General features: G+C 42.9%; 1 protein-coding gene across 2 annotated transcripts in view; it reads left to right on the forward strand.

Annotated features, from left to right (window-relative positions):
- UHRF2 (ubiquitin like with PHD and ring finger domains 2) overlaps window positions 1-15,904 on the forward strand; it is a 136,841-nt gene that overhangs the window by 17,583 nt on the left and 103,354 nt on the right. For both annotated transcript variants that reach the window (XM_038769492.1, XM_038769494.1), the window contains exon 2: window positions 10,185-10,427. In XM_038769492.1, the coding sequence (XP_038625420.1) occupies window positions 10,185-10,427 (243 nt within the window). The remainder of the gene's footprint in view (window positions 1-10,184; window positions 10,428-15,904) is intronic.

Below are 15,904 nucleotides of genomic sequence, written 5' to 3' on the forward strand. Positions count from 1 at the left end.
CTCTGCCTCTGAGATCACAGTTCAACACTGGCCTCTGAAAGCGGGGAAGATCAGTCTGCCTGAATCCCATGAGGAAATCACCCTCCCTCCATTTAGTCATAGGGTCTTAGGGTTTCTGAAAAGTACCTTGCCTCTGAAGATGAGGGAAATAAAAAAGCCTAGCTTTATTTGGCTCTGGCAAATTCATTGTAGTGAGATTGAGCTGGAGACAGCACTCTCTGTAATCATTTCTGCAAACTGTTAAGGAACTGTTAATTTGATGCTCATTGTGTTGTTGTTTTTTTGTCTCCACCCCCCCCCCCACTCCCAACACACACACACACACACACACACACACTCTTCACACTTCCTAGCATACTTTTGTTGTAGGTTGCCTTTATTTGGTTGAAATTTCATCCATACTATGCAGTCAAAATCTTTAGTAAACAGAAATTACTTAAGTCAGGGCTTCTCCCTCTGCTGACTTTAAAATGAAGTGAACCAGTTGTTAAAAATGATGCCAGGGATGCTACGGAAGGTGCACTTGGCCCTCCTCCTTTTCTCAGTGTGGAGCTGGTATTTTCCTGGGAAGGGAATGCTGGAATGCAGGGTGGCCATATTTTGAGGCGCAGTTCATGAGCCAGGGCACTAATAGTTATTATTGTCAGGGGCTGCCCGGAAACACATGTCTCTGTCTCGGTGTCAAGTAGATGATTGTATTTCCTCTACAGTTGTCCACTCAACAGAAGGGTCCGTTATTCAAATAGTGATTTTTAGTGGATATTGTAATGCAGAGCCTGAACCTGTCACACTAGTGGAACTTACCTAATGGATATAAAAAGCCTCTGGGAAGAAATACCCTTTTCAACTGTCTTCTGTGGGACAGGTCCGCATGCGTTGGCGGAATCAAGATGTAGCAAAATGAAACGTACCAGCAACGGAGTGATGCTTCTAAAAATTTCCAAACTGCTAAGGGCTAACCAAGGTCATTTAGGACTGTTTCTCCTCCCTTCCTTTTTGGTTTCTGTGCTCTCAAATGCTCAGATTCTTATATTTTGGATCATTAATCTTTGTGTGGGTATGGTCTAATCCCATGCTCAGTTAACTATGGCAATTTTTAAATCCACTGATATCCATTTATTTATTTGCTTATTACTACACCCCAGCTCACAGGCTCCATTCCTTCCAAGCTCATCTTCTCAGTGTACCTCGCTTTGGGTTCTTCCACCTTTGTAAATTCAACATGTCCAAAACTGATTCCTCACCTTTCCTCACAAACCCTTTTCCCTTCCATTTTTCCATCACTGTTGATACCACCACCATCTTCCCTTTATCAGACACCTTGGCATTATCCCCAACTCCTTTTATTAAGTTGATCAGTTTACAAAGCACACTATGGAGAAGCAGCATGGCTTAGTGGATAGAACACGGGCCTGAGAGTCAGAAATAATAATAATGATAATAATAATAATAATAGCATTTATTAAGCGCTTACTATGTGCCAAGCACTGTTCTAAGCGCTGGGGAGGTTACAAGGTGGTGAAGTTGTCCCACGGGGGGGCGAGGCGGGGGGGCTCACAGTCTTAATCCCCATTTTCCAGATGGGGGAGCTGAGGCCCAGAGAAGTGACTTGCCCCAAGTCACACAGCTGCCAAGTGGCGGAGCCGGGATTTGAACCCACAACCTCTGACTCCAAAGCCCGGGCTCTTACCACTGAGCCACACTGCTTCTCATGGGTTCTGATTCCGGCTCCACCACATGTCTGCTGTGTGACCTTGGGCAAGCCACTTCATTTCTCTGGGCCTCAGTTACCTCATCTGTAAAATGGGAATTAAGAGCATGAGCCTTATATGGGAAGGGACTGTGTCCAACCTGGCTACCTTGTATCTACTCCAGCTCTTAGAACAGTGCTTGGCACATAGTAAGTGCTTGTCTTGTCGTTTCTGACTCATAATGGCTCCATGGCCACAAGTACTATTATTATTATTACTACTAATAATAAATCATTTCTGTTGTCTCTACAAAATCTTCAGAATCTGCCCCTTACTCTTCATCCAAGGTACCACTACTCTCATTGAAGCTTTTGTCACTTCCCGTCTCCATTACTGCATTTGACTCCTCACTGACCTCCAGTCCCCTCTCCAGTCTGTACCTCACTCTACTACCCAGATCATCCATCTCCCCACTCTTCTAGAACCTCTGATAGTTGCCTATCCCTCTCCTCATCAAGCAGAAACTCCTCCACCATCCACTTTAAGGCACTCAGTCAGCTCTCTTCCCCTTACTTATCCTTTTTCCTCTCCCACTACAACCCAGCCACACACTTTGCTCCTCTAATGGCAACCTACTCACTTTGCCTCCCTCTGGTCTCTGTTGCTCTGACCCTTGCCCCCCCCCCCCCCCCCCCCCCCCCCCGACGCACACTGCCTGAAACCCTCACCATCCTTGGCACATAGTAAGTGCTTAACAAATGCCATCATTATTATTATTATCATTATTACTATCATCATCATCACTTGAGTCCCTCCTCCGCAGCACATACAGAGAAAAACTTGGTTGCGTCCTTCTACCTGTAATTTATTTTAGTGTCTGTCTCCCCAGCTGGAATTTGAGCTCCTTAGGGGTGAGTCCTGTGATGTTTACTACTCTTTTGTATTCTCCCTAGTACTCTAGCGTGTGTTTTCCGCCCTGCTTTGGGTAGAACACCACGGCCAAGACAACAGCCTGGTGTGTCAGAAGAAATAGTTGTGAATGCATGTATGGCATCGGACGCAGGGTGAGAACTCTGATAGTCCATGCTAGACTAGCCTCGCACAGAGATTATTACCTAGAAGGTTCTAAAGCAGGGAAGTTACTCACTCGGTAGCCTTCATTCACCTGTTGACATCAATCTGGAGCACAGACCATTTGAAGGTGAGGCCCTGTGACCTGATGGGATTGGGAGTCAGACCTGGGTTCTAGGGCCAGCTCTCTCTCACTGGCATGCTGTGTCCATAGGCAAGTCACTTAACCTCTCCAGGCCTCCGTTTTCTCTTTTGTAAAATGGGGATAAGATAAATTGTAAAGCCACATGTGGGGCAGGGCCTGTGTTGGACCCAAGCGCTTAACATATGGCAAGGAGGAGAGGGCTGGTAAGGTGGTCATGGAACCTGAGAACCATTTTGCGAGCACTCCATTTTACGTGCCTGAGTGGAAGGAGCATAGAAAGAAAAGTCTCCCCGATGTCTTTTCTTCGCAGTGAGCAAATGTGGGGTGGCTGGTGTGTGCTGAGATAGCTGAAGGATTAGCTGGCTGAAAATCCAGGGAAAAGCCTAGGGGTGGGGCTGGGGAGGACACAGAAGAGCTGCTAAAGGGAAGTGTAGCAGTGAGTTTCAAGGGGAGTGTTTTCGGGATGAAGTTAGGAATAAATTCTCGATCAGGGGTAGGCAGTTGTTTTTTCCTGGATTTGGTGAAAGATCTGATGTACAAACACTGCTGCGACTAACGTGTTCATAACCAAAGAGTGTGCTTGTGTATTTTCTCCTCCATCTAATTTTCACATCCCAGTTGACAACACCGCCAGCCTCCCTGGCTCCGAGGTGTTCAACCTTGACATTATCCTTGGGGCGCCAGTTTGAGTGAGTGCCAGTGCACCAGTTCTGCCTTGCTGTTTCTTGTCCGTGGTCACCCAGCTGACCAGCAGCGGAGGTGGCATTAGAACCTGAGGCTCCTGACTCCCAGTCATGTGCTCGTTCTATTAGGCACCGATGCCTGTGGCGGAGAGGTCAGAGGGAAGATGGTGAAGGGCATCCTGGTTGAATTCTTCCCTAGAATTGTGGGGAGGGAGCCTCGAGTGAGTGGAAGTGGGGATTGGAAAGACTTGGAACAAAGGCTGAGAATGCTAAGGCTGTGAATGCTAAGGCTAAGGCTGCGAATGACAGAAAAGTTTCCTAGTTCAGTGAACTAAGCCAGCATGTTTTTGAATACCTGAGGAAGGGGTTAGAGAAGGTACCTGGAAGGAGGAGAAGACCAAGAATGGTTGGGAGTTTGTACCTGCTTCCCAGCCGGACTCTTTCCCTGTTGTCCGCTTAGGGACCAACAGTGGCAAGGGTCTGTTGCCCAGATCCAGTGATTCGTGCTTTGCCATGTTCAAGGTATGTCACCCTTCTGCAAGGGGGCGGTTGCGGGGGAGATGAAGAAAGAAGCTATAGGTAAATCACTCTCATGATTGAGGTAAATGACTACCTGCAACGATACTTTGCATATTCATGAGGGATATTCTAAGTACAACATCAAAAATGAACTGGACTATGTGTATTGTAAAACTCTGGTATTTGAGTGTTTACTATGTGCCTGGGTACTGTACTAAGCACTGGCGTATATTCAAGACATTCGGATCACAGTCTGTCCCCCATGGGTTTCTCAGTCTTAGGAGGAGGGAGAAGAGATATTTCATCCCCGTTTTACAGGGGAGGAAATTGAGGCTTAGAGAGGCTAAGTGACTTATCCATCGTCACCCGGCAGGCAAGTTGGGGGAACTGAGATTGAAACAAAGGTCCTCGGATTCCCAGCCCCGTGCTCTTCCCACTAGGCCACGCTGCATTGCACGTATTGAGAGAATTTACTGTATATCAGGGTTCGTTACTGACACTGACTGGACTGCAAACCTGTTTTTTATGTGTAGACCAAGAATTAAGCAACAGGTAGCAAGAAATGAGGGAGGTAAAATGGACAACTCTGTAGGAAAATTGCAGAATTAGCTCCCCCTTGTTTATTTTTCATTTTAAGAATTGAGTTTTTCCAAAGACCTCGACTATGGGATGAACCCTATAGTCATCACGAGGTAGGTATCCTGTACACTTTGGAGTGCAGTTATTACAGGTGATTAACCTGTAATGTTTTCTATTAGGTTTCATCTTTATGCCAAAAAGCTGGCTGACCTTTCTAAACTTTCCGCATTTGGCTAAAATAAAAGGCGTGATGTAGAATTCAGTTGGCAGTGCCTCAGGTTGAGGGATTGGGAAAGAGGTCTCCACCTTAACAGCAGTAAAAGTGGACAAAACATAACCATAAAAAGGCTCGGAGAAAGATTGAAGATGGAATATGCTTTTTAGGAGTCTGAGTTCAAAGGAGAAAGAAATCAATTCCCTAATTCGGCACATCTTGACGTTCCGCTCCTTCCCTGACATTTCAAAAACATGAACAAAGCACTTAGCAGGGTCCAATTTGCATTTTATTATGAATCAACAGAGTAAATTCAGGACTAGAAATCTTGCTAGGTTCAGGGCAGCAGATGCTATTTACAGTGAAATATTAGAATCCATTCCAGACTTGAATCATGTCAGTTTTCCAAGACTGGCACAAGCTTTCTAATAATTCCAGATAGTTGAATGATTTTACCAGGCAGAATTCTTGACCGTTTCCATTGCTATTAGCTATTAAAATAAATTTAGTGCAATATAGTAGACTTTGTTTTAGCAAAAGAAAAAAAAAAGCTTGACAAGTAATTCCTGGATCATCATTTGTGCAGAAATTACACCAGCGAGAGCCCAATAAACTGGCCCAAGCCTCATGGCAGGCCAGATTCTGTCTTTTCTTATGAGAGTCTAGCACTTCACATTTCTGTAGGCTAAATTCCGTAGCTAAATTTCTAGCTTTCAGAGCGGAGCTATTTTCCTGGGCCCCCCAAGTGTGGGCCATTTCCATGATTTATTAGAAACTGAAGGTGGTGGGGTGACCCCCCTGGAACAGCAGCTGAGGAGGAGAGGGGATGGCCAGGGAAGACACAATTGGGTAGCTGGAAAATTGCGACTTCTACTGTTATCCAAGGGGCTCCTCTCCCTGCATTTCTTCCCCTCCTTAGTTGGTCAGTCTTCTGGGAGAGGAATGGGTGGAATAAGTAGAATCCTGGCCAAATTCTTTCTCCCTCCCTATATTGCAAATACCCTAATATAGATGTTATGTAATGCCTCTGAAATCCAGTATATGGAACTTTCACTGGACTTTTATTTTTCCACATCTGCTCTGGTTTGTACATTAGATTCATTTGCGTGGTCAGGGTGTTGTCAAATTCAGACGTATGCAGTGTGTGTTTTTTGTTTGGAAGTAATACGATATTTCCTCTGGGGTTTATTTTTTTAATATATCTATATATTTCCAAAGTGTATATTTTTGATTCCTTTTCTTTCAGTTTTTTTCCCAGAGAAAAGCAAATTGGCGTGAATACAATAACCAAATAAGCCTACTTTGAGGCTTTATGAATCCACAGAGATTAGAAAGTGATAAATGAAGATTATTCAAAGCCTCATGAGACTCTTGTCTCAGTGCATGTAGCCAATATTTAGGTGGACTGAATAGGAAAATGCTAGATTTTAAGATTTTTATTTTGATTATTATTATTATTATGGTATTTAAGTGCTTATTATGTGTCAAGCACTGTTCTAAGCAGTGGGGTAGGTACAAATTCATCAGGTTGGGCACAGTCCCTCTCCCACATGGTGTTTACAGTCTAAGTAGGAGGAAGAATGGGCATTTGACTCCCCATTTTACAGTTGAGGAAACAGTCACAGAGAAGTGAAGTGACTTGCCCAAGGTCACCCAGCAAGCAAGTGGCAGAGCTGGGATTAGAACGTAGGTCCTGTGACTCCCAAGCCCGTGGTCTTTCAACTGGGCCAAGCTGCTTCTCCTTGATCTATTCTATGGGTCCGTTGCACCCAGTTTTCTTGTAATCCCACATTGCGCATCCCAACACTACACACAAGCCATTTTTTCCAGTGCCACAGGTCATTTTTATCCAAACAGATTTGCGTTGCTGGATGAATATTCCCTAATTAACATTGTTCTAGTCAAAATATGCAGCGTGGCATAGTGGACAGAGCCCGGGCCTGGGAATCCAACCCGATGTCCTTGTGTCCACCCCAGTGCTTAGTACAGTGCCTGGAACGTAGTAAGTGCTTAATATATAGCAGAATCATTATTAATTATTATTGTAGCACATGGCAGACCTGAGTATAGTGTCAGTTCTTGTTTCGTCTGCATTCTCTGAATCTGAAGACCCAGCTTTGCCTTCCTAGAGAGGTTATGATCTTTTTAGAGATGGGATAATCTACCATTTGGAAGAAGACACTGAACTAGATTTTTATAATTTGAGTGCTTCCTAAGTGCCAGGCACTGTGCTAAGCGCCGGAGTGGATACAAGCAAATTGGGTGTCCACCTAATGCTTTTGTAACTTGCCTCTGGTAAAAAAAAAATCCCAGACAAATGACCTTGCTTCTGGCAGAATAAAAAGCTTCTCAAAATCCAGAAATGTGAGTCTTGAAAAGTCTGTTTTTGTTGTGTATCAAAGGTGATTTTCATATAATTTTTTGGCTGGAGGAGAAATCATTGGCTATATGAAGTGTTGAGGTGGCAGAGGGAAAAATGATTACAACAGAAGTGTATTCTTGGGAAGAGAGTTGTTTGTAGGGTTTTTTTTTCTCTTGGCATTCCTCATGTCTTATTAGTCTTAGCTAGTGTCTGAAGATTCCCTGGATCTTGAAAAGGAAAAGTACATATGGAAATGTCTCCTTTTACCTCTCACCTCTAATTCTTTGGCTCCCTATAATACTGAGGAAGGCAGAAAGACTGCCTTTGTTCAGTCAGTCAGTGGTATTTATTAGATGCTTACTGGGTGCAGGGCACTGTAGTAAGAGCTTGGGAGAGTACAGTACGATAGAGTTGGTAGGCATGTTCCCTGCCCATAAGGAGCTCACAGTCTGAAGGGGGTAACAGATGCTAAAATAAATGAATGTATGGGTTCTAATCCCGGCTCCGCCACTGGTGTGCTGTGTGTCCTTGGGCAAGTCATTTCACTTCTTTCTGCCTCAGGTACCTCATCTGTAAAATGGGGATTGAGACTGTGAGCCCCACGTGGGGCAGGGACTGTGTCCAAATCAATTTACTTGTATCTACCCCAGTCCCTGGCACATATAGTAAGCGCTTGATACCATAATTATATGTACATAAATGCTGTGGGGTAGATAGGAAGCGCTGAAAGGATGCAGAGCCAAGTGCATAGGTGACACAGAAGGGAGAGGGAGTAGGGGAAAAGAGGCCCCTCGGAAGTCTTCTTGGAGGATTTTAATAAGGCTTTGAAGGTGAGGTGAATGGGGGTCTTTTGTATATGAAGGGGGAGGAAGTTCCAAGGCAGAGGGAAGATGTGGGCACGGGGTGGGTGGTGAGAGGTGAGCTTGAGGTACGGTAAGTTGGCCTTAGTGGAATGAAGTGTGCGGACTGGATTGTAGTAGGAAATCCATGATGTGAGGTAGGATGGAGCGAGTTAATTAAATGCTTTAAAGCTGATGGTAAGGAGTTGCTTTTTGCTATGGAGGTGGACATAGAACCACATGGAGGTTTTTGAGGAGTGGGGAGATGTGGATTTAATGGTTTTGTAGAACAATGATCTGGGCAGCAAAGTATGGACTCGAGTGGGGAAACAGAAGGCAGGATGATCAGCAAGGACTCTGATGCAGTAGTTAAGGCAGGATATAAATGCTTGGGTCAGCATTGTAGTTTGGAGAGAAAAGGGCAGAGTTTGGTGATGTTGCGAAGGTAGAACCACCAGGAGTTAGTGACAGACTGAAGATGTGGGTTGAATGCCAAAGATGAGTCGAGGATAATGCCAAGTTTCATTCATTCAGTCTTATTTATTGAGCACTTACTGTGTGCAGAGCACTGTACTAAGCACTTGGGAAGTACAGTTCAGCAACAGAGATAATCCCCGCCCACAATGGGCTCACAGTCTAGAAAGGGGGAGACAGACATCAAAACAAGGAAACAGGCTATGTGCTTGTGAGGCAGGGAGAATGGTGGTGCTGTCTACAGTGATGGGAAGGACAGGGTTTGGGTGGAAAGATGAGGAGAGGATATAGAGTGGTTGAGGTGGTGCCCTTCCCTGAGCCACCAAAATTTTTGTCAGTTGGGACACTGCGGAACCTTCTGCAGCTGCCTAGCAATGATCCTCTGAAGGTCTTTGTCTTCAAACCAGAGCTTAGAATGCATTAAATATAGAGCTGAGAGAGGAAGGAAAAAAGGGAAATGGAGCCTTAAGCACTAAGACGGGCAGGGTGGAAGGCTGAGATGAGCTACCAGTGAAAAGTGCTAGGCTTCCAGCAAACTAGTCTGTTTTAATTTTATTAGAAACACCAGTGCCTTCCGAGCAAGCATCGTCTATGATTTGTACCGGGATCAGTAGCAGTCCTTGCAGATGCAAGTGCACGGTGCATCATATAAATTCCAAATTAAGAGCAGCATTCATCTTATACTTGCAGTTAAAATGAATCCGAATTTGAATTTGTAGTGGGCATGTTTACCGAATTAAAAATGCTGCCAATCTGCCAGACTTTCAGAGCATTGTTGTGGTGATACTAAAGGGAAATGTGCTTGCTATCATATTTTCCTCTCGGTCATGGTTGGAGTCCCGTGTGTTTTTAGGATTTTGAAAAGAATTCTGTACTTTGTGGGTGTGAAGAAAATTATCCATAGCTTTTTTATAATGTATCAAGTGATTCCAGGAAGAATAGTTTGCTGAAAATAAAGTACCTTTGATGGCAAATATACCCTCTTACAGTTTCATTTGAATAAATGTTTGTTCTTAAGAGGAAAAGTGTATACCATGCCTATGTAGCTAAATATTCAATAAAGTACTGTACAAAATTTGCTGAAAAAAGTAAATAAGTCACCTAGGATGTAGTGCTCTCTGGCCAATATCATCTGCATGGTATGTGCTTTCTTCAGGAAACTTTTACCAAGGGGCAACATCTTTTTTGTCCTGTTACCCCTGCCAGCAGTTTATCTTAAACATAACCTGAGAACATGGTATGCAGAATTTCCGATTGTCTTTTTTTATGGTATTTGTTAAATGCTTACTGTGTATCAAGCACTGTTCTAAGCACTGGGTAGATGCAAGTTAATCAGGCCTGACGCAGTCCCTGTCCCACATAGGGCTCACAGTTTACATAGGAGGGAGAACAGGTATTGAATCCCCATTTTGCAGTTGATCAACAGGCAGAGAAGTTAAGTGAGTTGCCCAAAGTGACACAGTAGGCAAGTGGTGGAGGTGGGATTAGAACCCAGGTCCTCTGACTCCCAAGCCCAGGCTTTATCATTATGGTTGAGGAACATGTACTAAGTTTAATGAATTCTGTTTTTCAGCCGTATTTTGTTAACTTGTGTTTTTCTTTGACAGTTGGAAGATGGACATACTTTGTTTGATTACAATGTTGGACTGAATGATATAGTGCAGCTATTGATACGATCAGAGTCTGATGGTCCTACCACTTCCATCCAGACTAGTGATGGAGAGGTCAACCTCTGCTCTAATGCCAACTGTAAAAATAAAATCAAGAAAACCACAAGTAGCGGTTCTACAAACCAGCCGTCTACATCAGCTCGTTCATTTCTCATTGATCCAGGCATTGGATTATATAAGGTATGTATCTGACTTCTCATAAAATTTTTCTTGACAGGTACTAAAGTACATATATTCAGAGCGTAGTCTGAATATTTAAAACTCTGAGGAGCTGAAACCAAGCAAATGGGATGAATATCCCATTTTTTTTCCAAGTATTTTGACGGAAAGATTCTGTGTCTGCTCCGTTTGAAATGGGGTAAATAATTTTTTTTTGCAGTCTTGGAAGCTTCTACTAAGAAAGATCAGTGCCAACTGTTGATCAGCATTGTTTTATAAAACATATTAGTTAAGAGGAAATGGAAAATGAGGAAAGTTGCAGCTGGAGATAACTTTGGTCAGACAGTGGGGCTTAGTAATTCATAGAAGATTGACTTGCTCCTTACTCTTTCCTTGCCTTGGTCAAATCACTTAAAGACAGTTATTTTCCCATATCCTTAAAGCCTCCCTCTCTCCCTCCCTCATCCTTTCCAAGTTAGTCATGACTTGTGTAATGACACTTGTTTTTCTTTCTCTTAATCCTTGTAACTAGAAACATGAAGCCAGTGCCTTATCCCTACTATCTTTCTTTTTACCTTTTCTAGCTCCATATTCTGATAAGCAGAGAAGCAAGGAGAGATTTCTAGATGTACGAAAATGAAAGAGGGAAAGAAGATCATTTTTAAAGTCTTAAAAACTTAGCCCTTAGAGACCGAGGCAGTGACTTGTTATGGGGAACAGGGTAATGTTCCCTTTTCCTTATTTTTTCAAGTTGAGAGGATGAAAACCATAGGTTGCCCTATCCATTTGAGGTGAGCCTCTTAGAGAAGGCAGTATTTTTTTTTTCCTTGGTGGTGTTGGGAAGGTTTCGTTTTTCCTGGTTTTCTTCCAGCCATATATGGCACTGAAGTGGCTGATCCTCTTCTGACGAGACAGTATTGTTCAAGGTTTCTATCCCTGTATTGTCTTTGATTGGGACCATTTCTCTCTCATCGTAGTAAATTTTATTGTCACAAAAGTGGACTGATTCACTTCTGTCAGTTTACCTTCCTACTGTAGTGAAATCTGCCCCAGTGATTCTTGGCATGCGTGACAGAAGGGGGTAACAGATCCCCATCTCACATTTATTTGGCTTGATGCCCTTTGCAACAAGAATGCATGTAGCCAGAAATTTAAGTGTGGTTCATTTGTGTGGAAGTGAGGTTTTTTTCCTTCCATGCTCCTTTGTTCTCTCTTGGTGTACTTTCTTGTTAGAGTCCTGTGCCTTTTCTCTCAGGTGTTGTACATTCCTCTCCTTCCATTTTGTTTCAGCTCTTTGGGCATCTTCAGTTGTTGCCATGTCTTTTTTTTTTTTTAAAGTTCCTATTGTTTCCTCATCCTTCTCCTGACTGCTCTTGATCGAGTCCACTTAACTCATCCAATTGGGCAGAAAAACCAGTAGCTAATGTACTTTCATATTTTGGAGACTTTAAGAAAAGTACTCATCTGACTTTATTAGAAATGCTGAAGTCCGTGACTTGAATTTTCACTTTGTCATTGAAATTTCCAGTTAGGAAGCTAATAATTTATTTCCAATGTCCTCTAGCCATTTCTTTGTGTGATTATTGTAAAAGCAGTTGAGAAGAATGATCAACAATTGTGCAAACCCACGCCCCCTCCCACCCCTGCCAACTTTCCCACAGCCCCTTGCGGGATATCTTGAATCCTCCGAGCCCAAGATGGAGGCTTCCGTAATTAGCTCTTTCTTCTGTAATTGATCCTACCTAAATTGAAGAGGCAAGTCGATTCCCAAACTCACAGGGAATGTCCGAGGTTTTACTTGGGAAAACTCTTCTCCAAGCAGTTTGATTTTAAGAATGCCTGACCTACAAAAGAACCTTGAGTTTTTAACCTCTAATGGGTAGTTCTTGTTTTCTCATGATTTTTGGGTCTGATTATACCTCCTGTACTCTTCCCAATTTGGGCAATTGTCAAGAAATAAAAGTTCATCCAAGATGGGACAAATATGGTTATCTGAACTACTTAGATCAGTTGCAAAGAGTGTTCTGTAATGCCGGTCCTTTCAAATGCTTTGAAGACAATTTAATGCACCCCTGAAGGGAATTTCACGCCAAGTTATAATTGAATTTAAGTTTTGCAAAGAAATATTATCAGAATCAGCTCCTGGGTTGTTTTTTTTTAATTGGGCCCCTCAAGTGTCTTTTAAGAAGTGATTGTTGAGAGCATGGATTTCAGACTCTCCTTTCCAAAGGATGCTATTCCAGAAAATCCAGCATGTTTGGTTTTGTTGATCAAGTCTTTGGACTTGATACCTTTGTTTCTGTTCCTAGTTAAACAGTTCTTGTGCGGCAATTTACCGTGAATGATTTTCTTTCCTGTTTCATTTCTTAAAGGAATCCTAAGAAATTGGTGTGTGTGTGTGTGTGTGTGTTACAGCTTGTTTCATGTTTATATGTACATTCAATTACTTATTCTGCTTCCACTATTTGTAAATATTTTACAGCATCTCTGTTAGCGTGTTTAGCTCCTTGAAGGCAGTGAGACACTTGTGTTTCTTGTTTCTACTGTACCTCCCCTAGAAGAATCTGTAAATTGTATTTGAGTGCTTACTGTGTGCAGAGCACTGTACTAAGCATTTGAGTGAGGACAATATAACAGATTTGGTAGACACGCTCCCTGCTCACAATGAGCTTCCAGTCTAGAGGGGGAGAAAGACATAAATATAAAGTAGTTATATGTGCATAAGTGCTGTAGGGCTGTGGCTTAGAGCGTGGTATAGTGCATTGCACCCCATGGGTACTCAGTAGGATTTTTTTTCCCACCTCTTAAATTGGCATGGCTTCCTAAGTGATGCTTTTTCCTTCTTCACAACAATGGAGATTTGTTTGCTGTTGCAGACTGCCTCCTCCCCTTAGTCTCCTGTTGCTAGGGAGTAAAAGAGATGTATTATACTAGGTCAGATTTCCACTTCTTCAACCCAAATGTCAAGGTTTGAAGTGCTTAAACTGTAGATTTGAGACATTTAGAAAAAGTTCAAGTACTTTCATATGCTTTTCAGCATAACTGCTCTCTATAAGTCTGGTTTTTATATTTTTCAATTTTCGTAACTTTTTCTGCATGGCTCTGCCCCCTCCCCCACCAGAATATTTTGATTGCTCCTCCCACTGTTCTCCAGGCATTGAGAAATTTTGGTTTATTTTTGTATTCCCTCCTAGACTAAATTTTAAATTCTTACTTCCATTTTGAATTCTGTCAATTTATTATCAATATCTGGATGTGGCCAGATATTTCTGGGTAAATAGGTTTATCCCTTCAAAAAAGGAAACCTCAGAAAGTAAGCAAAAAAAAACCCCACAAGTTTGGCAGGAGAGATATTTTGTTTCTTTCCATTAAAACAGATAGAACCTATTAGCGTTTGGCCTTCACTTTAAAGGGTAACATTTTTATCAAAAGTCCATTCCTACCGAGCAGACTAACATCCCAAACTGCTTTCTTGTTTCCAACAAAGTAGGGCTGCAACTAGTATTTGGCATACAACTTCGTCATCTTTGTTCTAAAGGGGTCTGACTGAGCTAATAACAATTCCAGAGTTTCCTTCGGACATTGTAATTTGTCCCATCACGAGCAATTAAAGGCACAAACAAGGTCTTGTTATATCCTGATGGCAGCCTTTAAGAGGGTGAGGAGTCCGCACTATTCCCGTTTTCGAATGGTGCAAAGTCACCACATCCTGCCTCTGGTGTGCACATTACTGAAGCTTGAATCCTTTTGGTTTTTTTGGCTGCTTTTAGGGCTCAGTCACATCCTGTAACCTACCATCATGCAATGACTTGTCACCCTATATGACTGGATCTGAGCTTTGAGAGCCTTTAGCATCCTCCCCCTGAGTATTCTTTTGGGAAAATTCATTCTCCTTTAGCGGTATTACATCAGCTTTTGAGATCTCTTCCATGGTGAGCCCTACAGTTTGTCAAATTCCATTCCTTTCATCTTTCCAAAAACTTTTGACAACCTACTACTTGAACAGCTAGTTTCTCTTCACCTCTGCCGTGGCCGATTAGACCTACTGGATATTTTGGATCATAGACAGTTCTTTAATAAATTTCCTAAAAATATCCTGCCCAGGAACCTTTTGATAATCTCTGCTGAAAAGCTTCCTGCCCCAGCTCCAGAGCAAAGGCAATGCACTCTACAGCCTCCCTCCTCTTCCCCCTCCAGGAGAGGTTGCCCATAGAAAGCAGCATTTATTGCAGGCCCCAGCAAGTGCTTAATCAGGAGCTACATTCTGGTTTGTTTGCTCCAGTTAATTTCCCTTCTTTCCCCTGCATCCTGCCCCAACTGATCACTGCATTTTTCTGGTCTGCTACTTTACTTCTCGCTTGTCCAACCACTGGTTAACTTTCTTCCTCTTCCCATCCCTGAATAATGCAATTGGAAACTATACCATATAACAAGCAAAAATTTTGTCTCAGCTCTTATCCACATCCTCACTCTCCCTGCATATAGGAAAACAGGCTTATCTCTCCATTCCAACCTCCTAAATAGCTCTCTTTCCAATCATCTTCGCTGTTTTTCATCCCCCCCCCCCAAACTGTAAATATTTCTTTTTTTTTGTCATCTCCCCCATCAGGTTCCAGGCTCCTTGACAGCAGGTATTATTACTGAACCCTCTCTCTGAAACGCTTAGAGGCCTTGGTATTCAAATTCTAGTGATGGGCATACCAGTTAAGATTTTCTTAGGATTTCCAAATAATGTAGTTGTAATAATAGTGATAGCAGTATATATACGCTTATTATGTGCCAAGCACTGTGCTAAGCACAAGGTTATATATAAGGTAGTCAGGTTGGACACAGTCCCTGTCTGATCTAGGGCTCATAGTCTAGGAGGGAGAACAGGACAGTAGATGAGGAAACTGAGACATGGGGAAGTGAAGTGATTTGCCTGAGGTCACGCAACAGGCAAGTGGCAGAGTCGGAATGATAATAATAATGATGATGGTATTTGTTAAGTGCTTACTATGTGCAAAGCACTGTTCTAAGCACTGGGGGGATACAGGGTGATCAGGTTGTCCCACGTGGGGCTCACAGTCTTAATCCCCATTTTCCAGATGAGGTAACTGAGGCCCAGAGAAGTTAAGTGGCTTGCCCAAGGTCACACAGCTGACGAGTGGCAGAGCTGAGATTCGAACCCATGACCTCTGACTCCCAGGCCGGTGCTCGGTCCGGTAGACTAGGCTGCTGCTTTGTTTTCCTAGCTTTTTTAGGGACGACTTGGGCCTCTGCTTTTTCCTCCCTCCCCTACTGCCTTTTAGCACCTGTCAGATGGGCGGAGAGTGGCAATAACATTTAAATTAGCTTTACTACTTGGTAGGTGCTCTGGTAAGATTAGTGGTAGGAGAAGGTTGAAATTTTAAGATTCTCTGGCTTTTAGTGATTTATTCTATTCTAGCTTGTCCTCCTAAGAAGTGAGTGGGCAAAACATAGATTTACATATCATGCTCCTGGTGGCAATATTTAAA

This window comes from Tachyglossus aculeatus, chromosome X4 (genome assembly GCF_015852505.1).
Source record: "Tachyglossus aculeatus isolate mTacAcu1 chromosome X4, mTacAcu1.pri, whole genome shotgun sequence".
Taxonomy (NCBI): domain Eukaryota; kingdom Metazoa; phylum Chordata; class Mammalia; order Monotremata; family Tachyglossidae; genus Tachyglossus; species Tachyglossus aculeatus.